This window comes from Calliopsis andreniformis, chromosome 1 (genome assembly GCF_051401765.1).
Source record: "Calliopsis andreniformis isolate RMS-2024a chromosome 1, iyCalAndr_principal, whole genome shotgun sequence".
NCBI lineage: Eukaryota > Metazoa > Arthropoda > Insecta > Hymenoptera > Andrenidae > Calliopsis > Calliopsis andreniformis.
Genome location: NC_135062.1, coordinates 12,708,821 through 12,736,468, shown reverse-complemented (window position 1 = coordinate 12,736,468; position 27,648 = coordinate 12,708,821). Strand labels below are relative to the sequence as shown.

General features: G+C 41.5%; 1 protein-coding gene across 1 annotated transcript in view; it reads left to right on the top strand.

Moving 5' to 3' along the window:
* Nachra3 (nicotinic acetylcholine receptor alpha3 subunit) overlaps positions 1-27,648 on the top strand; it is a 90,347-nt gene that overhangs the window by 54,416 nt on the left and 8,283 nt on the right. Inside the window, exons 3-8 of the mRNA XM_076377205.1 lie at positions 11,743-11,860; positions 18,865-19,004; positions 19,759-19,803; positions 23,928-24,037; positions 24,235-24,415; positions 26,894-27,009. Coding sequence (XP_076233320.1) covers positions 11,809-11,860; positions 18,865-19,004; positions 19,759-19,803; positions 23,928-24,037; positions 24,235-24,415; positions 26,894-27,009 — 644 coding nt within the window. The 5' untranslated portion in view covers positions 11,743-11,808. The remainder of the gene's footprint in view (positions 1-11,742; positions 11,861-18,864; positions 19,005-19,758; positions 19,804-23,927; positions 24,038-24,234; positions 24,416-26,893; positions 27,010-27,648) is intronic.

The window sequence follows — 27,648 nt, the reverse complement described above, 5'->3', positions numbered from 1 at the left end:
GAGTGGCAGGTTTAAGTGCTGGGAACTTGAAGGATTTATATTGCACTTTTTTGAGAAGTATCGTTTTTTGAAGTTTCTGATTTTTTGTTCAGTTATGAATTTTTTCTGTGTTTTTTTCTGGGTTTCTTTTTTTCGAGTGTTATATAACTCTTGAGAATTATGGAAGTGGACTAAGTAACGAGTCTGAATATCAAATGAGCGATAAATTCTAGTTTTTTTTATTTTTCATTTAGACCACGTTTATAATTATCTTCACGACTGTTGAATTGTAGAGACACTTCCATTGTCATAAAGGTACGTGTCCATTTGAGAGTTTCTCATGATGATTGCTCTCGAGAGTACTCTCAAGTTGTGTGTCCCTTTGAGAACAGTTTCGAGAATTTCCTCTCCATTTATGTATGTATTCTGTGTCCCTTATATTTCACAAAGTTGATTCCCTTTCACACATTAAAATTAGTTCCATAATATGATTTTCTCTCCAAGCTTTTTCAGCAGACTTTTCCTCTGACTCTCTGGACTTCGAAATAGTTTCATATTTGGATGGAAGCTGTAAGAGAGAAGTAAATTACGTGCATTTGCGGGCAAATCGCGACACATCGACTCTCAGACAGTTGAGCGATGCTCTCGGACAGTTACTCTCAAAGGCATCGTCCACTTACGAGATATACTCTCGAGAGCAGTTCGCGATAGTTTTACTCTCAAATGGGCACGTACCTAACGTAGCGCGATCAGAGGGGCGTGTCACACTTGTGGCAAACGCGAAACAAGAATTTAATATCTCGTTTTCGTTTATGACGCGCTCGAGTTACGATACGAGGTGTCCTAAATTCATTTCGTTCCGCGTTCGTTCTCATTAAACGCGCTAAAAATCTCGTTTCTCTCCTCGGGAGCTAAATCTCCCTTTGCGAAATCTCACCGACGAGGACCTCGCTAACGCCCCCGCAGTACGTTCTTGCTACCTACCTCAGCACTCTGGGTTCACATTCGCCTGGCAAATTGCTATTACAACGCAGTTTACATTTGTTGCTTAATGATAAAACGTGAGGGAACATTCTCGAGACACAGTCAGTGAGGAACTATTTGTACTTGAAGGGACTGTGTGATTCCTTAACGATTTAGCTAGACAATTTTATTAAGAAACGTACTCCTAGATATTAATTATTGTTTGTCTTTGTACTTCTTAATAAGTTTTTCTCTGTATCGAGAATATTTTTTAGAAAAATCTTCTTTCGAACATTTTTTTTAGTAAGTGACGTATAATAACACGACTGTCGACATGAAATAAGAGAAACGCAACAACATGTGTTAGAAGTTTTGAGGAGTGATTCTACATGCCAAAGTAGGATGGAAGTCTAGAGTGACAAATTTCTGTTTAGAGCTTCCTCGCAGAGTTATAAACAGAGTTGCAAAAGCGTCTGAACTTCGCGTGAGTTGTGTCTGACTGGGGGCTTATTCTACTGCCAACGTGCATTAGGTCAGACCCAGCGGCAGTAGAATGAGTCAAGGTCAGACACGTTTCAGGAGCACTTTAGATGGATCGTTAATAATTAATAACTCTGAAAGGAAGCCTCAAACACAGCACCCTTACTTTTTTATTTATTTTAATACACAGAAGTTTTCGAAATTTCTGACACTTGTCGAGCAGCCTGAGTATCAAGTTTATAGGCGAAAAAAATATTAACGAAGATGTCTATTTACTCAATAGATGAATAAATCTATCGTCTATATAAATATAATTAATGAATGTATTAAATAAATAGACGTGAATTCAGTGAATCTCTGCTTCTGAAGAATCCCATTAATTCTGTACAAGGCCAAAAGAACATCTCCACATTATTAATTTCCCCTCTCAGATCATCCAAATCAGTCGCCACGACGCTGGCATCCGGTGGTACATATTTTCTAAAACCGCAACCCGTGTAAACAGCCCAACCCTTTGCTGGCTGGTGGTTCATGCACTATGTAAGTATCCATCGTGTCGAAGGGAAACTCCAGGGGAGCCCGTACCGCATCCATTTGCCTCATGGAAAATTAATTATTATCCAGTACCAGCAGCCTCGGCCCTGCGTCCCTTGGAATCTGAAATTTCCGCGAGTGTTCTCCCCGGATGCAAACCACCCCCTGGCGCCTGCCGCCAGCCCTCGACCACTTATCCACCCCCTGTTTTCCCGGAACTGAATTTCCTCGACGAAAACCGCGGCGAGGATCTTGGCGTCGATGGAGGAACGAAAGGTAGCGATCCAGGGGATCCATTAAGGGTCTGGCTGTCTTTCGTCCCTCCCATCCCCTCTCGGAGAGGCTGCACCTTTTGTTTCGACAGACCTTTTCGAGCTTGCGGGAATTATTCGTGTCTGACCGAAGCGCCAGGCGAAATTGGACGAAAGAGAGGGGGGACGCGAGATAATCGAGAAGAAAAAAAGGGCTCGCGACGCGGAAAGAGCACCTTCTTCCCTGGAGCGTGGCGCACGCCGCGGGACAAAGAGGATTTCAGATGCTCGGGAGAGAGGTCAGTTTACAGTTACTTTAACGACTGCTTCGCTCGAGTGAAATCGCTTTTCCAGGGCTCTGAAGACGGCGGACACTGCGGGCGTTATGTGCTGGAGAGTTTCGGCGGGGAAAAAAAGAAGACACCTGTCGTCCCCTTTGTCTTTTAAGGACGCCGTGGAAACCGCGTACATGGGACTGCTTTAGCTTAGAGTGTCCTTAGCCTTGGGTACTTTTCAGCGGGCTCGTTCGGTTTTAGCGGAGCGTGTTGGTGCTCGAGGAAAGTTCGGTCAAAAGTGGCTGGGTGATCGGGAAATCGGGAAAAGTGTCCTCTCAGGTTCGATCGTCTGGGCTCGAGCTACTCTGTTACTCTGATGTCCCGTCTCGGTGGATGGAAATAGAGAGGGCTTCGTTTATTTTGGGTTCTTGGGGAGCTTAGCCTCACAGAAGAATGAAAGATATATGTAAAGGAACACTTTCTTATTTCTATCTATTTTTTTTTCTTTTTTTGTTGAGGGTAGTTTGTGCAAGGTTGGTCTCACCTTTTAATTTTTCTTTAGAAAAAATTGAAAATGCTCTCTTTGTATCTTTATTTCCTTTAAGAGCTTAGGAAGAGTTAGATTTACTATTACTCAGTGGCATTCTAATTAGAATAAGTTAGAAAATGGATTGAGACAAGATCTATGATTTTATAGCAGTTTAAAATTGTCAGCCTTTAAGCTGCTATAACACTGTAAAAAGAGGGCAAGGCCTCTACATTTTCTCTACCTATTTAATACTAAAAGAAATGTTAAAAGTTGAAAAAGTGTTAAAGCAGGAACTAATATCGATAGATGAATAGTGTCTCAGCTCTAGAAGGGTTAACAATTCAATCTAAACAAAACACTATAGAAATGCACTATTCATGAGGGGATTTAGCCAACAGGTAGATAGAAAAACTGAGAGTGGCATAAACGAGAGGGCCAGAAATTACACAACGTTTCTCGTAATTAAATTCAAGGTAGGAGAAGGGTGTACCATTCCCACAATCTCTAGCAGGGACTTTCCCAGGGGAGGAGCTTTCATGCAGCCCAAAACAGCCCCCCTCCCATCACTACCACCATTTACTACCGCCACGTTCGTCTTGCTCCTCGAGCAGCACCGCAATAAATAAACCTCGGTTAATTATTCGTTGTCGCGGTCGCGATGTCGCTGGAAGATAAATCCACTATCGACAAACAAAGATCGATCGTCTGTTTTCAAGCCGCGACTCATCGAAAATTCGCCACCTCTGGTGTCTTTGAATTCCTCTAGTTGAAAAATCTCTCTTCCCTTTAGCGTCTACTGAAATCGTGTCCCAGCTAGCGTCGTCTTAAATCTCAATTTCTAAACTGAGCAGAGGGACAGCGAAAATTTCAATTAAGAAAGAATTTTCGAGGCAAAGGATTATAATTGTTTTTAATTTATAATTATTCCAGCATCCTCTGCTAACGATCTCGCCATTAATCCCGATGTGTAAAATTATCCTACTGAAGCTCAGGAATAATTACTCTACCTTGTTTCTCTCGACAATTATTATTACTAAATTTCATTTCTTCTAACTATTTTTCTAAAATTTCTTCTTTTTATTTTTGTCCAGAATCTAGGCAAATTTAATTCCCCATTTTTTCTTAATAATGTCATGCATTTAATCGTGGTATTTTTGCTTGTCAGTGATAGTAATAAGCATCGTTCCTTCTGAACCCCAAGACAATGAAACCTGAGAAGAAAAATAGGGCACGTAGAAGCGTCGCTGAGGGATCGTTAATGTACACCAAGCTTCCTCGAAAAGGGTTAATCGATGGTGTTTTCGGTGCCATCAAAGAGAACGCCGCAGCTAAAAATGTACACTTAGCAGGTCCTAGCAGTTTGTAATCACGACGGCTAAACGAAGTATCGACAAGTTGCGGTCGATAGCTCTTCTTTTTCCGCGATCCACCTCTTGGACACTGATGGATGGAGGTCTTAGGGTCGAGGCAATAAATCATCGGGCATCGTCCGATGAATCGGCGGCCCCGATGATAAGATGACGAGTTGATTCTCCGTTTCCTGCCTCTTCGATTGTCATACAAATCGCGCTTGCAGGCCCCGCCACGGAATTGCTGTTCAGACTCCTGGGACGTTCCAGGGAAGCTAATTGCGTCTTAACCTCCGCGGACGAAGTGTCCATAAAATCGAAGGTAAACTTCAGGCGATCGTAATAACCTGTTTAAGGGCTTCGTACCCTGGTGAAGTCGATCGCGTGCAATTTCGACGTCTGTTGGGTCAATAGAGTCTGTTGAGTAGGGTTCTTAAAAAGGAAACTTAAACATATATGTTTATTATGAATCTTTAATATCAAACAGGAGTATTGCTGTTTATTTCTCTGGAAATTGCACTCGAAATAATTGTTACTTTTTTCTTCATTCTTAATTTAATTAGAGCTGGTAAAAACGCGCGAAGGAAAAAGTCGCTTTATCGCTGAGTCACTTCTTTTGTGGTCCTAGTGTAAATCCGCGCTTTAAGAGATTAATGATGAGAGTTTATTAGAATCGGGAGAGTGAATGGAAGATTGTTTCGGATACAGGAAAGTTTGATTTTAAAATGTGGATATCGGAAATTCTGGGTACTTGAAAATCTGAAAATAATTCAGAATCAGGGACACAATACTGTTAAGTAATTGCTAGATAATGGGTGGCTATTATCGAGCGAATTTCAGAACGATTGAGTCAGGTACCAGGCTCTTTACTGCATATAAAATAGGAACAGTTGTCGCTGGCATCATCCTCACCATTCACCCATTTTTTTTTTTCAACTTTTCTACCCTCCCCCACCCCCTTCACCCCCTGTTTCAACGTAGACTAATCACGATATTTAACCGCACTGCGGCCGTACAATTGCGCCGCGTTTAATTGTTCCCAGCGGCGATGCGCCGCTATTATTGAATTCATAAATCTTATTTCGGCGATGAGTAACGGGCACCTGCTGCCATTTCGAGTAGGTTCTGCGATTTAATGGCCGTGCTAGCTCCTGCCACCCATACTCAGAGCCTACCGTCGAATTTCCAGCGGAAACGCGTCGATGATTGGGCCTATTTGCCCGAATTCAATGGACCCATCCCCTTTTCTTCCAGTCACAATTTTCTCCCCATTTATTTCGTCTTTTTCCCAGGCATATTACATTCTGGGTCGTGAATTACCATTTTCTCTTTCACAGTGTAATAAACTTTCTCAAATTGTCACTTGTAATATATAAGAAAAAACTTCAAAGTATACTTGAGAATATTTGTAACTGAAATAGTGAATTCGAGTAAATAGAATGAAATTACCCAGAAAATGTATGATAGTTTCTCGTTAGAAATTCACAGCTTGGAATCAGTTAGGATTTTTCGTCCCAGAAAGTCTAGGAAGCTTCCTAACGTCAATTGACGCTCTGCTACGTTGAATTTGGTTAGCTAAAGACGTAGGATCAACCAGAGTGAAAGAATAGTCCCAAGGAAAGGCGAGTGTACCATCGAGCTTGTATCGAAGCAACCCTGTATCAGTTTATCCTATCGTTCCTTGCGTTAAAGTCGAAGGCAAGTGTCTCCCTCGCGAGTGCCACTGAACGTTCTGCCAATCGCCTCTGTCGGATTCAGTCCAGCAGAAGGAACACGCTCTCGACGAAGATAAGCAAGGACTGCTGATACAGCGAACAGTCGACGTCAAGAACGTTCCTTCGCTTCTCCAGGGACCTTCTATCGATACCTGCTCCTTTGAGGTCTCGAAACACGCTCGAAACTTGCTCACATATTATTATTAGACTGTGACTGTTTGTGCAAACTCCTGTTTTCAGAAATACAATTCGAAGAGTGAAACTTAATTAGAGACTTGTTTCACTCTTCAAATATTTCACAGTGTATTTCGTTTTCGATGTTTTATACATTATATGGAGTCTGTGCTAGTATTTTTTTAAATTTATAAATTCATAAAAGATTCACAGTCTGATCAGTATTACTACGCAGACTTTGAGCTTTATTTCCTTGTTACATCTCTCTAGAATTTATTTCTATTTCTTCAATTCAAATTAATAGTCGAGCAAAAACACCGAGCCAATTTTTCTCTTTTATGTTTCTCGTGTCTTCAATTTTTCTTTATTTTTCTATCCTCATTTCCAATTCACTTGAATTCTTCTTACTTCCTCTTCCCCAGTTGGCTCAGGGATTAGGTTCTCGTTATTATTTGTCTTATGGGTCTCTTAGTCACCAGACAATCCGAGCCACGAGGAGAGGAGGATCCAGTTCCACTTTCTTGTATTAAAAACTTCTTCCAGGGAAAGCATCTCTGGTAGATATGTTCAGTTTCATGACTTCTTTTCAGAGATCTTTAAAATATCCTTACCTCTTCGTGTCTTAAGTCATAATATTATAAGCAGTAATGAAATATTACTCTCGATCGTTTTTTCTTAATTTCTGATGGTAATCTAGTACAGTGCAATACTGGGACAAGCTTGCTTGTAAGTAAACCTTTTTTAAAACAGTAGAGAATTCTTTTTAAGCGCCCTATTTCCAGATTCTAGGGTAAGTGTCGTAGGATTCATCACAGTTCGCTTACCAAAGGGCATAGCCTTCCCCCATACATGTATAAAACTATATAAGGCATCGAAACTGCATGCTGAAGCCAAGGTGGAAGCATGAAGATATATGGGAAGTATACAGCTTCATCTCTCATCTCAGAAAGATGAGGAAAAAAGACAGAAATATACAGGCTGTTTCATAACATGTGGAACCCACTTCAGGAGTTGATTGTACGCTTAAAAACAATTAAAAAAATCATACAAACACTTCGGTTTTAGACATACAATCAACTGCAGAAGTAGGTTCCACATGTTATGAAACACCTTGTATCTCTGTATTCCGATGGCTTCATTGGCCCCTCATTGAAAGTATACTCAATGCTCCATATAGTTTTATATATATACCTTCCCCCTCCATGGCCAGATCTTCCAGGAACAATACACTTATTCTTTATCAACGCGATGTCGGGTCGCCTGCCTTTTCCAAACACTCGCTCGTCTTCTAAACAGTCACACGACACCCGATAGCTGGGAAGCCCAACGTGGCCATCAGCCATTGGTCGCAAACAGGACTGTTTAGTCTCACCCTCTGTCATGGCCACACACCCTGAGCCCCAGTCATAATTTAATAAATCGTACGAAAGCGAAAACTCAAAATACGCTGTCGCCAATGTTCAATACTCCCAAGATTGCGAATCGCTGTTATTTGTATAGAAGTCTCGCGACAGTTTCATCGGCAGTTCTAACGAAATTCCAGGATCCTTTCCTGGGCAGCAGTCACTGGTTCTTGCGACCAGGATGCACCCTTTCACGAGCGAAGTTTGAAAGCTTTTCGACAGCTGAAAGCCTTTAACGTAGCGCCGCGTTCTTCACGCGCTGAAGCTTGCGAGGGTTCTTTTTTTACGGAGTATCAGGTTCCTCCGTGACAAAGGGAGGAAACTGACATCCGATAGGTGGTTCGAGCACTCTCGTGTGAAATTTGTTTCAACGAAAATTGTTACGTCACAGAGTATGTATTCCTTCGTTGCTGCGATCTCGAGAGGCTCGTAAGAAAAAACTGCGAGATTGTTCCATTATTTGGCTCTCAAATGATAGCATTTTTCTATCCTGAAAATAATATTCAAATATTTCACTGCAGATGAAATCAGAGATAGATAAAAGAGAGATAAAACCAGATAGAATATAATTAAAATACATATAGTGTACTTGCAGAGTTATATAAATGTTTTAAGTAATATTTTCGTGTCAATATAGAAGTTCACTATTAGTTTATTATTAGGGTCAAGGAGAATAGCTTCAACAAATAATATTATAGCGAATAATTTTACTCACAATTAGATCGTATGTTTTTAAGACAAATTCGATGTATGCTGCAGTTTTCTGCGCACTGAAATTTCTCAGAACTTTCTTATCCACTTATTTGAAACGCCATCGCAGAATCTGTGCTCCAAAAAAAAACACTTTGTCTTCCTTTATTTCCATCACTGTAGCCCCTACTGTATCTCAGTCACATAAATTTCTCCTAAATTCTTTATCCACTTATTTGAAATGCAGTCAACTGTAGCGACGGGCAGGAATAAAAATCCATTGCCATGGTCCAGCGTAAAAATTGTCTGTCAGCGGTCGATTCATCCCTAGCGACCACCTCGAGGAGCGAATCACGGTCTCGCGCGAGTGTCATCGTTCCCTCGAAAGGAATCGCGGCGGGACCGCTTTAATCCACTCTGAGCGAGGCTCCTCGGCTTTTATTCTCGGCCGAAAGTTATTTCTGCAACGTGGCCCGCGATCGATAAGCACCGAACTCGTCTCTGTCCAGATACTCGCTCCGCGTCTCGGGACTCCGATCATCCGGCTAGGTTCAGCCACGCGCCAATGCAGCTTCAATCTCCTGACTGTGCGAAACGCTCGAATTTCGGCGAAATTAAACGATCGATCGTGTATCGGTGCCCCTTTTACGAAGCTCGAGTGTACAAATAGTCTTTTGAATATGCAGCGCAGGCCACACTTATGATGTTGCCTTGGTTAATTGATCAAGGGTAGAAATGTCTGTGATCGTTTAAGTAAGGAGGATGAATTTAACTTCGTTCTTTTGCTGGCGTAATTATTATGAAAGTTGTGTAAGTACAAAATTTAAGGAAAGTTATTTTATTGATTGAGTCACATGAAAATTATTCAAAAAAATAGAATGTATATTTTAGAAAAAATTTTGGAGGAACATTACACTTACCTTACAATTAAGGGCTAATTTTTTGCCTTTAAACAGTGGACACAGAATGAATCAGCGATTTTTCAAAGGGACTCCTTCGCCTTGAGCGATTCCTTCAAAGAAAGAAGATCAAAGAGGAGGATAGCGTGCGCGGAGATGAAATCTGTCTTCCTTTTAACAGATAGTCCAGTGCCAGTATTTCATACGATTCAGATGTGCAGATCCACGCGTGGATCGCTTTTCATCCCTCGCTTCCGATGCGAGTCGATGCACATGGACAGTCCTCGACTGCGTGTAACTGGTCACAGCAGCGTTATGTAAGCGGATAAGTGAAAAAAGGTGTAGCCACGCCAGGCAACCAATCAACATGATCGTTGCACGCCTGCATTCTACCTTGCTGCATTGTGCTCTGTTCATACAGAGTGCTTCTATCGTTAATAACGATCATTTGATTCAGTATTATTCGAGATATTAAGCTGACTGTAAGATTCTTACAATTTTAATATCCTACAAGCTTCAAATTTGCAAATTTCAAAAATTTCATAACCTCCAATTTTCAAATTTTTAAATTTAAAAGTTATTTAAATTCAAAATTTTCGAATTTTCAAATTTTTAAATTTCAAAGTTATTTAAATTCAAAATTTTCGAATTTTCAAATTTTTAAATTTCAAAGTTACTTAAATTCAAAATTTTCGAGTTTTCAAATTTTTAGATTTAAAAATTCTTTAAATTTCAAATTTTCAAATATGTCAGCATTTAACGTGGATCTACATTATACGTTATGTTTCAAAATTATATAACTTTATAGAAAACAAAAGACATAGGTATAACAGACACATGAGTCCAACATCTCTCTTTTCTGGTTTCTAAAAGATTACATAACTTTCCTATATAACATACAGTGTAGACCCACCCTTAAACGCTGAAATTTCAAAATCTCTGAACCCTCAAATATTCAAATTCCTCGATATTAAAAAACTGCAACGTTTCAAAGACTGAATTTTGAAGGTTTCCTGCGAAATGGCGGCATTCATCCGGGTCACCGCGAAGCTTCTCCCTCTTTATTCCTTTTTCCCCTTCGCCCGTTGTTCCCGAAGACAAACACGGGCCACCCTGTAGGACGCTGCAGTCGAAAACGAAACGCAGCGACTGCAGCCCCGCAGCTCTGCGGTCCACGTGGCCCCTCGAAGCGGTACGGGAGCTTCAAACGGATCGAACCTGTCGTTAGCTCCACGAATTTTACCTCACCATCGCTGTGGCTCGACTGTTTTTCCATGGAAGTGGAGGTGGACAAAATTTCATTGAAACCGTGGGAGAATAACCGTTCGAGCACAAAGAGAGCGGTTTGCTCGGTTTGATCACCGCGAATGCGGTCCCGTTGTCTTTGACGAAGGAGACAAAGGGAAAACTGCGATGGGAAATAGAAGAGAAGTTGTTATAAGGGTAATGATTTTAAAACAATTCATTTCTGACACCCTTGAAGCTCGTCGAATCGTTGATCAAATAATATTTCATCGATATTCTGGAAAAATTGGAATCCCAAAATTCCTCTTTCTCTCTATCTATCTATCTCTTACTTCCTCTCTCTATAATATAATATAAATGTTTGTAGATCACTCAGAGGGGTCACTAAAAAATTTCTTAATCGCAAATGACACGTGAGATTCATTTAAAAAATAACAGTCCCCTGCGCTCGATAAAATTAATCTGTGGAAGAAAATTGAATTCTTATCTTCCCGAGGAAAAGCGTACCAGTGTCCACCAGTTAATTAATCACTGATAGTCATCTATCCTGAGCATATCGTAAGCGCAAAAATAGTCACGACAGTTTCGCTACAGACTGTAATCAGACGCTTCATAAATCATCCCCCTGCGCTGGCGTATCAGGTGTCCTCAAATTTTTGTCCTTCCGATACCGATTTACGAGTTGAACAAATTTTTCTACCGAAATTGAACAGAAATTCTGGACTGTCATTTCGCAGTTCTAAATTAAGATTTCTTTAAGATGCTCATGTTTCTACCGAAGTTAGACAAAAATTGTAGAGAAACATTTTCCAGAAATTCACTTGTGGCTCGCGAAATCCCTGCTTCAAAAATTCACTTCTGGATCACCAGAATCTGTGACCAAAAGTTTCTCTCGTGAATTTCAACATCTGTTAGAAAAAAACTTTGCCTCTCTTTATTTCGAACATTGTAGTCCCTGTTGTATCTCTGTCACATAAATTTCCTCGTCGAAGGACACTCCTGTAATAAGTCCAGCGGGCTCGGAAGGCGGTACCAATTATCGCCTGGCGAGTTTAGAAAATTTGCACGGGAATGAACGATCGTTCGGCCGTGTTACTCTCGGGACCGCGTACCGAGCGGTTTAATTGGCACGTGATGAATCGTCGGGCGTTCATCACGTGGAAACGTGCTCGTTCGTCCATGGGCTAAGTACTTATTCAAGTCGCATCGGCATGGTATAGTATACTCACCATCGAACAACATTTTCTCTGTTTCAGTGCTAGAACTGAAGGGTCTGGAGAGCACGAAGGCGAGAAGAAATGAGTTGGACGTGACACAATGACATGATGAAGAGCCTGGTGGGGATCATGTGGATAGTGTTGGTGCTCATATCAGGTAAGTTCGATAAATCTGTCCGGCAATAAAGGACCCGCGTGTTTCGCCGTCCGCGGATGTTATATCGTCGTGGCGAAGCCAAGATGGACGTTGACGTTCGCCCGCCTGTGAACTTCGTAGCTATAAATTATTTCGGGATTGAAAAGCTCGATAATCGGACTTTGATTAAGGCGCGAGTTTTTCGAGCTATTTATCGTGGCAATAGAATCTTCTGCCTTGTTTAAGTGCAGCGTTCTGAATAAGTGAAGAGTTCGTATAGAAAGCAACACTTGTCAAGCTTTTTGATTTCTTATGATGATTCCATGATGATGTGAGTCTTATTTATAACTGTAACTAATATAGAAAATATGAATTTTCTAATAATATCTATGGGGTGGTGCATGACAGGTGTCAGAAATTTGAAGGGATGATTCTACTTGTCAAAGTGAGACGAAAATTAAGAATGACAGAATTCTATTAAGGGCTTCCTGTCAGAGTTATAGACACAGTTGCAGAAGTGTCTGAACTTCACATGAGTTGTGTCTGATTGGGGGCTTATTCTACTGCCAGTGTGCATTAGGTCAGGCGCAGCGTCGGTAAATTGAGTTAAGGTCAGACACGTTTCAGACGCAACTTAGGTGTAGCTTTAACAATTAATAACTCATTTTAGCATGTAAAATTACTTTTTAAAATTCTCGAGCACTCTATATAGCAAGTTTGTAGGAGAATATAGTACTACTTGCTTCAGTGATCAAAGAACTTCCTCATTCAATGAACCAGAATCAAAATGAAATTTCTGAATAATGTCGTGGATTTTGTCTGAACCTAAGACCTGCATATTTTTAATTTCTCGGCTTAATATCGTCTAAATTAGTTACAGCGTGAAACTATAATTATCGAAAATGCATCTACAATTCACATAAAATGTGTCTGACCTAGTCTCATTCTACTGACGCTACTGCTCCTGGATGAGTCACTGTACGCCGCCAGTAGAACAAGCCTTTAAGTCAGACATATTCCTCAAGCCCTTGAAGAACATCTATAACAATCAATAACCCAGATAGGAAGCCTCAGACGTACTCATCATTCTTATCTTACCATGTATAATAACTCCTCAAAATTTCTAACACTCCCTATCAAGCACCCCGTATAATTTTCATTTTCATTTATACCTACAGTATTACATCCCCACTGTTTCATCAGGTGAAAATGTGTCTCTGTCCTCAAAGGCTTGACATAAAATCCTCCAGTAAGGCCAGCTATTACCAGTCACCTCTAAGAACCGAGGGAGCAAATTTCAAGCCCGAAATTCCATTATCACGTAAATCCCCCAGATCTTAGCTCCCAGCTTCCATTCAGGATTCTGCAATTCAGATCTGGATGGTGTGCGGTCAAGTACCGGCCCATCAGCAGCCCCTAAATATAATCTCGGCGACGAATAACTATCGCTGAAGATATTCCCCTCTGCTGCATATGCATCGTCCTGTACCGACTTCGCCCCCCCACATTCAGATGTAAATGTTTTATCGCGCACGTGGGGAACGGACAATGGTCGGCCGCCGTCAACGTCCTCCAGCGTTGGTCTTTCGCCGCTCGTTCTAGGGGCGGAGGTGCAAGTGTTTCAAGTTGGTCCAGGAACATGGCCCGTTCCTGCAGTCGCGTGTCTAACGAACACGTGTGCAAAATTTATGCACGTCCCTCGAGTAGACCATGCGGCCCGCGGGATGAACTTTCGGGCACGTCAAGTTCCCTCGGGCCACAGTATATTATAAATAGAGGAGCCCCCACGGCGAACTGGGGCGGGGCTATAACTCTAGAACGATGCCAGATGCGGAAAAAGTTCTAAGACGGATTAAACTCCGTTATGGATTTTAACTTTTAACTTTCGACGACGCTGTTTCCCTATCGCCCCTCACGCGTGCCCCAGACCTGGTTATGTTTGAGGAACAACTTTTGGTAAATTGAATACTGCGCAGTTTGAAAGATTCGACGCCAGGAACTTCGAAATTTTCTTCCTTTTTTCTAATGTGTTTGAATTTTTTGAATATTTGATTTTCTGCAGTTTTGAATACTCGATTTTTTGAATTTTTGTGTATTGGATTTTCTGAATTTTTGAATATGATTTTTTGAATTTTTAAATTTTTGAATATTTGAATTTTTGAATTTTTGAACATTTAGAGTATTTGAATAATTGAGTACTATGTACAAAAAAGATTGTTGAACACACCACTTGAAACTATAATCTGAAGTGAACTTAGTAGCCATAAAGTACTGTGTCCAACAATATTCTACTTGGCTGACCATGAAGGCTCATTCCACTCACCACGTCAAACGATCTTATAGTAGTTAGCCAGCCACGTGCGCTGTTATTCTACTTCTCCATGCAAGAACCCTCGTATTCTACTTGCCTGTGCGAGAACACTAGCCTTCTCGTCCATGCAAACACGATTCGTACTACTTAGACTGCCAAGGTCCACCGTGCTCGACTAGTCATTCTACTCAACTAATTACCCGTGGTTTTCCTTCGTCGTATTTGTCCCCCCCAGCTGTTGATTCACTCTACTCGCCATCTAACGTTACTCTACTCGAACCTGCAAACATTCACTCTGCCCGTCGGCGCAAACACAGACGCGCACTACTTATCCCAGCTTAGGATCTCTCCTGTCTGATCATGCGTTGCCCTATTTCACTTGGGCAATTAATCGCGTTTCTTCTCCACTTGTCTTCTCTTAGTGATATTCTTCTCCTTGGTTTTTTCTGATGAATTTAATAAGAGTAAGTATGTAGAACTTCTTTTTCAGCCTCATTGACTTAGGAAAAGGAATTTGGCTTCACAGGAATATTCATTCACATTTTTACTCTACCGTCCTCTCTTCTCGCAGAAATCGATGTGCTTATTCTATTTTTATGTTCTACTTCTAAATTATATTTATATTTCTCTACTATAAATTCTGTTTTATGTATTATATAATATTATATGCAGACATTTCTTTAATTTTATTCAGCATTTATTCAAACCAAGCTCCTCGTTTTCCCAGAACAAATCGCAAATAAAAGAACAACTGTGCCCGTCATTTTCACAGATCTGGTAGTTCAAGTGTTAAACTGTCTCAGAATTTCTGTATTTCTGTCACCAATTTCGTCGAAATTCGCCCCTCTGCGCGTGGATATCGCGGACACCGTGGCCAGGCAACAGAAAACCGTGGAAGCGTAAAAACACGCGAGGCATCGAGGCGTCGACTGTGTAGGGATTCTCCTTAGTCGTTTCGATAACTCGACGCCTTTCGCTCCCGATATCGATCGAGCAGCCTCGGGTCGTTTCCCCGTGGAAAATCGTCGGGCCGAAAAGCTGGACGTTTTTCCAAGGAAATAAACATCGGATAAGTGGATACTAGGGCCGCGAATAAAGTGTCTTTTAAACGTCCGAATGGCGGAACTCAATATTTCTCGATATGTCCGGCTCATCGAGCAATCCCGTCCCGCGCGAAATGCAATATCGTCTGGGTAATATAGTGGCCGTTTCTTATTGGCGTATCCAGGGCCGCCGCATCGGGGCAACAATTTCACGGACGTCGATTCACCGACTGATTGCTCCGATAGTATTCCTTCTTGATTCGAGCCGCCGTCGTTCTGACGATTAAAATCGCCCAGGGTTTCGCGTGGCGGGGTGGCGCCGAGGGGGGGATCTCTATCGCGGGATCCCACGCAATCGTGTTACGAGCTGTGGGTCGTTATGGACAGTTCGTTGTGGAACTGAGGATCTATAGTTGCTAGAGGTTTTTTAGAGGTGGAAATGTACGTGTACAGCATCGTTTGAAAGTATTGGGAGTGTAGGGTGCTTGATTGATGAGAGTAAATAATGACAGGCTTTAATGGGTTTTAGAAGATGATAGGTATTTTGTTTTGGAGTATCTGGAAGTATTTAATATGTGATTTAGACTGTTTTGTTGACGGTGTTAAGTAGTATGTGTTTATGTTTGTGTTTTGTCTCTAGTAGTATAGTATGTATGTCCGTGAATTATTATTGACAAAATTGCTCTTGCTTGTTGTAATTTCAGTTTATTTGTGAGGTAGAGACAGTTGATAGTGGGTCTGACAAGGGACTTATTCTACTGACTTCGTTGTGTCTGACTTGTGACTTACTGTATCTACTGATATCGAAGTGTCTGACTTATGCCTTACTTTATCTACTGACTAAGATGTCTGTTGCGAGAAATTTACTATGCCTGCTAGCTTCCATGTGTCTGACTTGCGACTTACTAAATCTACTGGCTTCGATGGGTCTGGATTGGGGCTTACTTTGCCCACTGGATTCGACGCGTCTGATATATGACCTACTTAATCTACTAATTTCGACATGCCTGGCTTGAGGCTTACTATATCTAGCGACTTAGACGTGTCTGACTTGATACTTGCCTTACCTACTGATTTCGCCTTGTCTGACCTTTGGCTTACTTTCCCTACTAACACCACTGTGTCTATCTTGACTACTACTCGTCGGCAGTAGAATAAGTCCCAAGTCAGACACATTTTAGACATATCCTCAACAGTTAATAACTCTGAACCTTGGACTATGAAAGCAAGACTATGAAAGAAAAAATACTTTAAAAATACAGTAATTAACGATTGCACGATGTGTAAAATTCGAAGTCACCTCTCGAACCGATTACTTTTCTCCAAGACTAAAATGCCCTCTAGCAATCCCAATTCTATTTTCTCAGAAATGAAATCGGCGCACGGACGAATGGCAAATGTTTGCACGAGCCCCACCCCAGGTTAATGATTCGATTACCCTCGCATTAAACCGAGGAGATTTCGTTTGCGTTATTAATATCGCGCGTTAATCGAGTTTCGCGAGAATCGGTCATTACCGATTGAATTACACGATGCTCGAGCAGGGATCAACGAGAGACGGACGATTCCGTTACAGGATCACCGTCCGGTGATCTCTGCTCATCGTTTTCATTAATTTCGTAATAGATTTCGCTGGCACACGGGGCTGGTTATTATTTATCGTTTCCGAACATTATATTATCGGTGTTTTACGAGCTTCCTGGAGCGGTACCAGGATGGTTCATAATACGCTTCAGCGTATACGGAACAACGCTAGCAGCGATTTCAATTTTGAAGCGGTGCCAGACAATCTTTACGATACAACCACTCATACAGGAGCGCGGCGGGCGTCTGTGTACCCGTTTCGCCATGTTTTTCTACTCCTCGCCGCCGATGGCACCGCCGCCAAAACAAGGGACCATTCGGAAGCTGTTTAACCCTTTGAGTGAGGTTTCACTGCGAGCTATGTGAGCTAGCTCTTCGTTTTCACACTTGATAAGACAGGGGTGAGTTATCGGTACATAAACTGCCCTCTCGGGAGGCAGACCGATCGACTACTATTTTTCTAAGTCGATTACGCTGTTTGTTTAGCTATTAGAGCTATTACGCTCTGATGGACACTGGCATTGTTGAGAGTTATTTGTTTCTGTTGTTGAAGATGCTTTGTGATGTAATAGAAACGATGAGTTGGAGAACAGTTCAAGTCCCAAGCCTACATTTTGAGATTTAATTTAATTTATTTAAATATACGGTAGAACACTTTAGTGTATTATAGGATCGAAAATAGTAATGAAATGAAGTGTAGAAGTAATTTACACTATAAAAAATATAATAAGTGGTAGAAATAAAACAAAGATAATACAAGACACAAGAAGAAAAGGGGAGGAAAATGAAAAGTAATAAAGAACAAAAGGTAATATGTGTAGCTCTGTGTATCTTAATTATACTTCTCAAATTCTACATTAAAATTTGAAAATAGCAAATTCTAGATTTGTGCTATTCTTCGACTCAGTCAATAAAAAAAATCTACCCCCATGAAAAAAATTGCAACTCCCTCGACGAGTTATCAACCCATAAATTATCTCCCCAGTACCAGTAAAAAATTCTTACTTCCTCGAGACTCGTTACTTACACCGAGTCTCAAGTTTACAGCGAATAAGTGCCAATTCTTTTCTCAAGCACGTAATACTCGTCAGAGGGGCTAACGTAGAAGAGAGTATTGAACCAGTGAAACCGTAATATTACGTGTTCTAAAAGTAACATATGATGATTACAGCGTGCGCAAAAAATGAATAGAAATGTGGCACGCAATCTGAAATGCAGCGGCATGTCTAGGGGGGGTCAACAAGATGGTCGTATTTATCCCCTTGAATAGCGCGTTAGCGTCTTCAAAGGAGAATAACTCGTCGGCTTCGTGCTTTATTAGACATGCAAATTCCATACACCGAAGATTTCTGAAACGATATGAAATTTACTTTAATGCTCTTCTTTGCCCTCTGTGCCACGGTTGAATGCTGTTTTAAGCGCGTGTAAAACGATGCTGGAGAGGAGTGGGAGGGTTGAATAATAGAGAAACGCCGAGAACTGTGTTGCGCACCTTTCCTGTTTCACGTATTAAACGTTCGCGGTCCGCTCATTCCCTTTTCCACAGCGCTTAACACTTCGGGCTCGCGAGCTTCATAGACAGATAGAAACACGCGTGGAAATCGAGTCGTTGAGTCTCGAGGCTCAAAGGGCCCACAGATTACTTAAAATTACAGGTGGAGGCGGTCAGAATTAGAGCCTGCTTTGTCGTCGTCGCGATTAAATCGCTATTCTCTGTGTTATCGCTCAAGAGTGGCGTTGAGCTTTTCGTGAGATTCAGTAGGGATTTCGATCAGGTTTTATAGATTTCAGGACTTTTAGAAACATCATGCAAAGGGTGCTTTAGAGTTTAGAGTACTTATAAAGAACTTTTTTAAACAGAAAATTATCCCAGAAAATTGATAAAAAATAAAAATAATATATATGTTCAGATACCCAAATTCTTGAATTTTCAAATATTTAAATTTTCAAATTCTGAGACCACTAAAAATTCAAAAATTCAAAAATTTAAATATTAAAAAGTTTGAAAATTCAAGTGTTTCAGATTACGAAATTTCGAATCCTGTCGCATTTTCGCACTAATCACTCCTAAATCCTGCTGCTTGCAGGATGCTCAGGAAACCCAGACGCGAAGCGACTATACGACGACCTCCTGTCGAACTACAACAAGCTGGTTCGTCCAGTGGTCAACGTCACAGACGCCCTCACCGTTAAAATCAAGCTCAAGCTCTCGCAGTTGATCGACGTTGTAAGTTCCAAATACAGTAGCGGGCGAAAGAAAGTTTAAAATTATGCACATGATTATTAACCCTAGAGCGACACTCTTTTATTATTCAGCGTAATGCTACGTTTACATTAGGCAACTTTTGGTTGGATAACCCAGTTGTCCGACCCGAAGTTGATCAAAGTTTTCCGTGTAAATTCAATTTCAGCCAAGTTGAAACGACAATTTTTATCGATTTTAAGTCGACCAGCTTCGTTGTCTGGCCATAAGTTGCTTAATGTAAACGTAGCATACCACTCTGTGGTCAAGTTATCTGAATTCGAGTAACTTGACTAATCTGAACGTGTCTAGACAAAATAGAAACTCAAAGGGACACTTCAAGTCACCTAAAACGACTCATTCACATTGCTCAAACTGTCCCAAATCACTCTGACTCGAGCCACTGAAATTCAAGTAACTTGACTAATCTGAACGTGTCTAGACAAAATAGAAACTCAAAGGGACACTTCAAGTCACCTAAAACGACTCATTCACATTGCTCAAACTGTCCCAAATCACTCTGACTCGAGCCACTGAAATTCAAGTAACTTGACTAATCTGAACGTGTCTAGACAAAATAGAAACTCAAAGGGACACTTCACGTCACCCAAAACGACTCATTCACACTGCTTAAACTGCCCCAAATCGCTCTCATTCATGCCACTGAAATTCAAATAACTTGACTAACCTGAACAAGGCTTAACATAAATGGACCTTAATCCAGAGGCTTCGTTTCCAGAACCTGAAGAATCAGATCATGACGACGAACCTGTGGGTCGAGCAGGTACGTAAACATTGCCGCCCCGTCTCGGGCTTCTGCCTCGATTCGCATGATCGTCCGCGTTGTGAAGCCGACCATTGTTTCACGCGGATATATAAATACGCGCGGCCGCGGGGAGTCGGTAAAACGAGAATCGGGCAGAAGCTCTTCCGCCCGGGAGTCGCAAAATAAGTCCGGTGAACCGTGCAACCCACTTTCGAATGCTAGATTACGTAAGACAGATTCGCGCTCCGTCCCCCTTTGCGCCCCTCCTCCCTCCTTCCCCCTCCTTGTGTTATTGATATTTTACGCAGACGGGGGTGATCCCCGTGCCCAGAGGGAATTATCGACGATGGAAATTCTTCCTCTGCTCGTGGGGTCTCCGCTTAAACGCAGTCACTCGTTTCTACTGTTGGAGGGAGACAGAGAGAAAGAGGGAGAGAGAGGGAAAAAGAGAGGGTGAGATATTCACTTATGCAGTGTCTCAGGAATTCGCAGTTGTTGAACTCGTGTGTTTGAATTCGGGAGGTATTTGGAGCAAAAGTCCAAGGCTTCGTTTCAATTTTGGGGACCACTGTGATTTGGATTACGAGAATCCCTCGTGCAATTTGGGAAATCGATTTATGGTATAGTTAGGGAGAAATTATTGTGTTATTTATGTATGACGATTTTGTCGTAATTGGGAATGAATAGAGAGGTTTGTGTAGAAATTGTTCTGTTCATTGCAGTGAAGCTAGTAAATTCTAGGTAAACAGTAGTCAATTAAGTTTTTTCAGTAAATTTAAATAGCGTTGGAAATTATTAGCATAATTTACAGGGTAGCTTGCCAGTTTTACATTCATCGTTTAGTAAGAAAGTTTCTTTTGACCAACACAGGTGCCTAAGAAATATCTTGAGGCTAGGCTTTACAGGAAGCAGAGTACTCGATAGTAATTTGTAAGAAAAAATTAACTCACTTCAGAGCCATAAAATATCGCGCCCAGTTCCACAGTTTTAAGTTTCAGAAGAAAAAATAGAAAATTGGCGCCAGGAAATTATGTAGCTTCAAAAAATTACACCTGTTTCTCTAGTAGTTACAAACTTTCTGCGCTTGTAATTTCCTCTTCTCTGAACTTCGAGAAGTGTGACATAACACTCTGGGGCCCGGAAGTAGAACCAGTAAATTGTATTTAAAGTTCCATCCACGATCCCCGATTAATCGTTGACTTATCCACTTTGCCTGACTAGTTACTGTAGTTCACTGGTCTGACCAATTACTGTCCTACACTCCTTGGACGATTTATTATTGGCTTCTACTCACCGTATGAATGGTTACTGTTCCAATCTCCTCGCAGCAGTCATACCATTCCCCTTGACCAGCCAATTACAATTCTATCTTCTTTGCCCGACTAGTTACGGTTCTATTCCCCTTGTTCCCTGTTTTACAGCGGTGTTCCTCTCGCCCAGTCAGGCACGATCTTCTACTTGCCAGGGCATCGCGTAATACTGTTCCACCTATCTGAGCAAGAACACTTGTATTCTACTTGCCCGTGCAGGCACGATCCTATACCACTTACGACTTAATCCCTGGCTCACTGTGCTCGTCTGCCGTGCACTGGGCCATTCTACTTGGCTTCGGTATTCTACTCGCCTTTCCGCTTATCTGATCGAGTGCCTGACTAAATACACCTTCGCCTCCGTATCTGATAATACGTAACATTATGTTGCGTATAGACTGGTACAGACTGGGACAGAATTAGCGATGGGGGTTCGAGTCTCCATTTCGAGCCATTTATAGCTTTTCTGGATTAGGAAGACTCGAAACACTTGGAATGTTATTCGAAGCTTAAGATTCTTGAAAGTTTTGAAAATCTTAAGAGATAACTTGAACTTTTATTGGAAACGATTTTAAGATATTGAATTATCCAGTTTGTAAGACTTATTGAATCTGTAAAGAATTATTCAGATTTCCAAGGCACCATTTCTAAGAGTTTGAAGACTCAGAACTTACCAAAATTTCTGAGACTTTAAAGACACAAAATCTACTAAAATTTTCAAGACTTTGAAGACTCAAAACCTATCAAAATTAAAATTCATTTCTTCCTCCTCTCTTGAAAAGTAACTAAAAAGTACTTGGATTAGGTTACCTCTCAGATACAGATATGTTCAAACTGCTTCAAATTTTCTATCATACGTAAAAATTCGAAGCGATTCAAAGTGCTTAGATAGAAAAAGAAGGATTACTGACATCGTGCTTTTCCAGCGATTGTGTCCCAGTCTGTACCAAGTTTTCGATGTGCTTAGATTCAAGTTAAAAGCCTCGACTGTTGAGAACGGTCTGAAAAAAATGTGTATGATTTTAATGGGAAGAAATATCGAGTTTCGTCGACGTTTACCTCGCTTCTGTGTTCTAAACGTATCAAGAGCAACGTAACACGCGACAAGCTGATACATTTCACTCGACGTTTATCCTATCAGCGGCACGGCTCGTCGTCCCGTTCGCTTTAATTAATCTTGCCGTAAATCTGATCCGCCTAGAACGCCGACAGACGTCAAAACTGTTCAGGCCCGCGAACAAAGTGGGATTTCTGGCGGTGGCAGGCTCAACAGAAACGATTCGTTCGCGGAAAACGCTGAAAGAGCGAATGTCTGCGCGATAATTGGGCCACGCGAGTCCGTATGGCGCACCATTCTGTTCCACAACGTTCCCTTTATTCTCTGAATCGCCTCTCTTCTTTTTTTTTCCCCCCTGTCCCCTCTGGATCCATCATCGTATATTTCAATCATTTTTCATTTATTTCTATGTTAGACTACGTTACAGTGAACACTATTAATTGTTTTCCAAGGAAGTGGTATACGCGGTTCATGGATATATGAACAGGTTTAATTAATCCTGAACGCTTATCCATTAAAAAAATGTTAAACCCTTGTGTTAATAATCGAAATATTTGTATTTGTTTTTTAACTGGGAATCACCCAGTTTCATTGTTATATTATTAGGTCATCTTATAAGTAATCTTGTTTCCTGGTTCATACAACAGTCTCTCATGTAAAATTTTTTGTATTTTAATTCAGAAAATTAAGGATCCTTCGAGGAGGGGTGCTTGCCTCTTTTCGCCGCGCATGCGTCAGTTTAATATACTGTCTCGGTACATTCGTCCTGCAGACGAATTAGGCTGTCTAAGGCTGCAGTTACACTGGATGTGTCTTCTGAGGAACAATGTTCCAACGACTATGTCTCAACTTTAAATAATGTCTCGCTCATACGATAAATAAGTTCAGACATATGCGTCAGAACATCATTTCGTCAGAATACGTATCCACTGTAGCCACAGCGTTATACAAAGGGTGATCCTCTCGCTAGGAGACACAAAGCAGTGCCGCCATGAAAACATCGCAGCAGGACACTATTGTGATGTAAGAGACCCACGATGCTCTTATGCGCTTTTCTGTTGCGATGTTTTTGTGGTCGCACTGTCTTTGAGTCTCCTAGCGAGACCACCACCCTGTAGAATAGCATTGTGTAGAAGTCTGTATTATGTACAGGGTGATTTTTTCGCTAGTGGACTCAAAAGCGGCGCCACTGGCTAAATATCAGCTATTGAATGTGTCATCCACGACGAAAGGTACTCCAGCGAAGACGCTCGTGTGCGTGTGACCTGTATACATTTCGCAGCGATTCCCTCCGTTTATTGGATGCTTTGCATTTGAAACTTTACACATTCAATAGCTTATCGAGTAGAACACACATGGGCAACTTCCTAATCTATGTCACTGAAATGTGTCTGATTCTAATTTTGGCATTTGTAAAGTTATCAATCACATCTTCGTAAGAAATACTTTTCATAATATTCGTTTCTACTATGTACTAAAAGGGGAAACGCGTATGGGACTCAAGTCCATGTATTAACCCTGTGATGTCATATATATTTTAAATTAAACGCAGAAATCGAAGCCAGTGGAATTATTTATGTTAAATACCTCAGCGCAGGCCCCTCTTTTTCTATTTTGCCTAGTGGTAAACGCGACCCTGATGCCTGGGGTAGGACAGTCTTCGTTACGATGTTCAGTCGGCAACACCTCTTTCGAGCCCACCAGCGAAAATAATCACCTTGTAGAGGTCTGTGACGCGAAGGTCCGATCCGAAGTAATAAATTTTCCACTTGCAGTCATGGTACGATTACAAGTTAAAGTGGGATCCGAAAGAATATGGTGGGGTGGAGATGCTGCACGTGCCATCCGATCATATATGGAGGCCAGATATAGTTTTGTACAACAAGTAAGGAGCACTGTTAATCTATTCCCACGCTTATACCGCCAGTTCACCGTCAAACGATTCCCCCAGAGCACACCTGGACCTTCTTCACCCGCGTTGCACACCGATCCCGCCTACCACGGTGGAAAGATCGACCGACCATGATCATGACTGATCGACCGATCCGTCTTTTGTTTTTTTCTTTCCGGTGTTGACGACAGTGCCGACGGTAATTTCGAGGTGACGCTGGCGACGAAGGCGACGTTGAATTACACGGGGAGGGTCGAGTGGAAGCCACCAGCGATATACAAGTCTTCCTGCGAGATCGACGTAGAATATTTCCCATTCGACGAGCAGACGTGCGTCATGAAGTTCGGCTCGTGGACTTACGATGGCTTCCAGGTAACGATCGTCTCTTTTACCGCCTTCGTTTTTTTTTTTCCCTCCTTTTTTTTTTAGTGGCCCCCAGGAGCTTCCACCTCTTGACGTGCACGCTCGAGGGAGGGAAATCTTGAAAGCGGAAAGCTCGTGAACGAAAGTTGGCTCATTGGGATTCTTGTTCACGTTGTCGTTTTACGTTTTATGGAACTGATCGTACGTTAGAGAGCATTCGAGTCGACGTCGAGAGCGGAACAGGGGAGGCTCGTCAACGATTTCGTCCCACCCCCCGCTAACCTAAATAGATAGGCGTTAATATCTGTTAGCGACGGTGTATCTTTGAATGGAATCGCTGGGCAGATAGACACTGGACAGATCTAGGTGGATTCAGGAATTTCATTGGATCCTTGTGATTGGGGAAATTATGTCGTTGCTGATGGCTGAATCTTAATTAAATTGCTCGGAGTTCTCGTGATTCTTTACTCGGTTTTTCAGGGGTAGTTTCACGTTTCTGTGGACTGTTAAGTATTAGGCGGATTTTGGGAAGTGAGATTAATTACACAGAAATAAAATTACTCTCTTTAAATATTATTTTATAATTACTCTCTTTAAAATCACTTTAAAATTACTCTCTTCGGAATTACCTTAAAATGACTCTCAAATTATCGTGGCTGTGTCCATCGAACACCACTTAAATTTCTCCAAACAAAAAATCGCTCACGATTAAACCTGAAACATACATAAAAATTACCAGAAACTGCTTAAGGCACACAGTATCCCCAAAGAATTCGAATCCTCCATTTGATCGAACCTCGTCCTCTAAATAACGACAATAGACTATTCCACATGGGCAGTTAAACTTCGCCAGAGGTTCTCGGACATTCTTCAGGGGAAGGAATCCACCTGCAAAGAAGCTACAAGTGGCACGCAATCGATCGTTTCGCCTTATCATTCCTCGGCGACTGTCGCAGCCGGAGAATATTGCCGCGGAATATCCATACGCGACAATGAATAATGCATCGTGTACGTGCAACGTTGTTCATGCGTCATCGTGCACGGGATATCCATCAAGTTCATTTAATAAGAAGCGCACGGCGATCGATCAAGCTGCACGGGATGCGAATGGACACGTGGAAGACGATTACGTGGGAGGCTTTCAGCGAACGATCGTGGACACGCGCGACGATATCCGTGGATCGTCGATTTCTGTTCGTCGAATGGAGCATCGTCTCGTGCCATCTCCTCCGTGGCTTGTTATCGGCTTTATTTGACCGGAGATTCCCTGGTAGATCCTTCCTATTGGAAATCCCTGAAGGAGGCGGAAACGTGACGCGGAAAAAGGGGATTAATTCGTGATCGGACGATCCTAGGAGTCTGTTGACCTTTACTGTTCTTTTGTGGACTCTGAAAACGTGCAATATCTGAGGCTTCTTTTAAGTGACGTGTTTCTGGGTAAACAGCGAGAAGATTTATTTCTTTTTTTCTTTGATTGTATGAAAATGGCTTAATGCGTGAAAGTTGTATGGTCATTTTTGGTCAAGTTTGAGATTTTATATTACAAAATCTTAAGCTTGGTCAGAAGTGGACATACAACATTCGTGCATAAAGCCATCTATTTTGTGATATGAAATTTATTTATAATATAAAATCTCAAATTTCACCAAAAGTGGACTTACAACGTTACAAAAAGAAGTCAGTCTTCTCACAATTTCCACAAACAATTGTCTCAAAAAAAGCTTCAAATATTGCATGTTTTCAGAGTCCACAAAAGAATACTAAATTTATTTATTATTAAAAGATCACAAGTATCGTTTCGTGTCCATTTTTGGTGAAGTTTGAGAATGTATAATACGAAATCCCAAAATTATTTAAAGAAAATTCTTTCTTAATTTTCTGTCTCTCTGAATAGAAGACAATCAGGGCGCAGATTTCGCGATCGTTATCGTTCCCACGCTCCCGCACGTTTTCTTGAAACGGAAGTGTCCTATATCTCTATAGAGAGTATCAAATTTAGGGCGACAGAGCATCTATGTGGGCGCAGCATCACGCCAATTCCGGCCTTGCTCGTTGTCTCGAAGGAATAATCAAGGATTCCGGCGCAGTTCGCCAGTGGAATCTCGTTAACTCCGACTTAACGGGCAGAAATGGACGCAAATATCAGGAATATCGAATCGCATTCCTGCCCACGGGATGGTTCAAAGATAACTACCTTTAATGGCCCGCCTCTCCTCCAGCCACTAATTGATGCACCCCCTGTTGATCTCCCACCAACGTTCATCGTGTAGAACGTTGTCTAACTTCGTTTTTAACACATTCGAGACAAGTGTATTTTGCCAAGACTGCCCTCAGCGACTGCAACAGTATTCTCAGCACAGAAATGGCTCACGTGTTGTGTCCTTGGCTAATGAGGAGAGCTACCCTTTGGCGCAGTGGGTGGTTCATCAGACTCGAATGTGTTAAAAAAGGCGAAGGTAGCTGATTGATTTTTCTTTCATTCTACAGGTCGATCTTCGACACATCGACGAGGTCCGAGGCGATAACGTTGTCGACATCGGCGTCGATCTGTCGGAATTTTACACTTCCGTCGAGTGGGACATCCTCGAAGTCCCAGCCGTGAGGTGAGACTAGAAAAGTTAATTTTAAGCGGCGTTTATATTGAGTAACTTTTGGGGAGCTGACCTAGTTTGTCAACCTCGAGTCGAGGAAGTTTTCATTGGGGACTTGTCGCCTGAAATTTTTATTATTAGATGTGGAATAATTTGGTGGTTTTTATGTCTTCATTTTCTTTGCATCTTTGCCTCATTTTCGTGTTATTCCTTCAGCATAGAAATATTGTCTCATTATTTCATCATCATGAAAATTCTACTCTTTCCTTATTTATCCACACCTTTAATGCTCCTCCCTTTTATTAGGGATAGAGGTTTCTTCATCTCTTCTCTATTTCAAATTTTCAGTTCTGTGTTTTTATTATCTTCAGCATCTCTGTATATATTTCTCCGTTTCTTCATTTTTAATGTCTTCAGTGTCTCTGAACCCACTTTCATTTCTTTCGTCCTTCACTTCTACATTTTTAATGTCTTCAGTGCCTCTAAACCCTTTTCATTTCTTTCTTTCTTCACTTTTTCATTTTTAATGTCTTCAGTGTATCTACACCCATTTTTGTTTCTCCATTTTTTCATTTTTAATGTCTTCAATGTCTCTGCACTCGTTTTCGTTTCTTCAGTTTTCCATTTCTTTATTTCTGCAACGTCCCTACA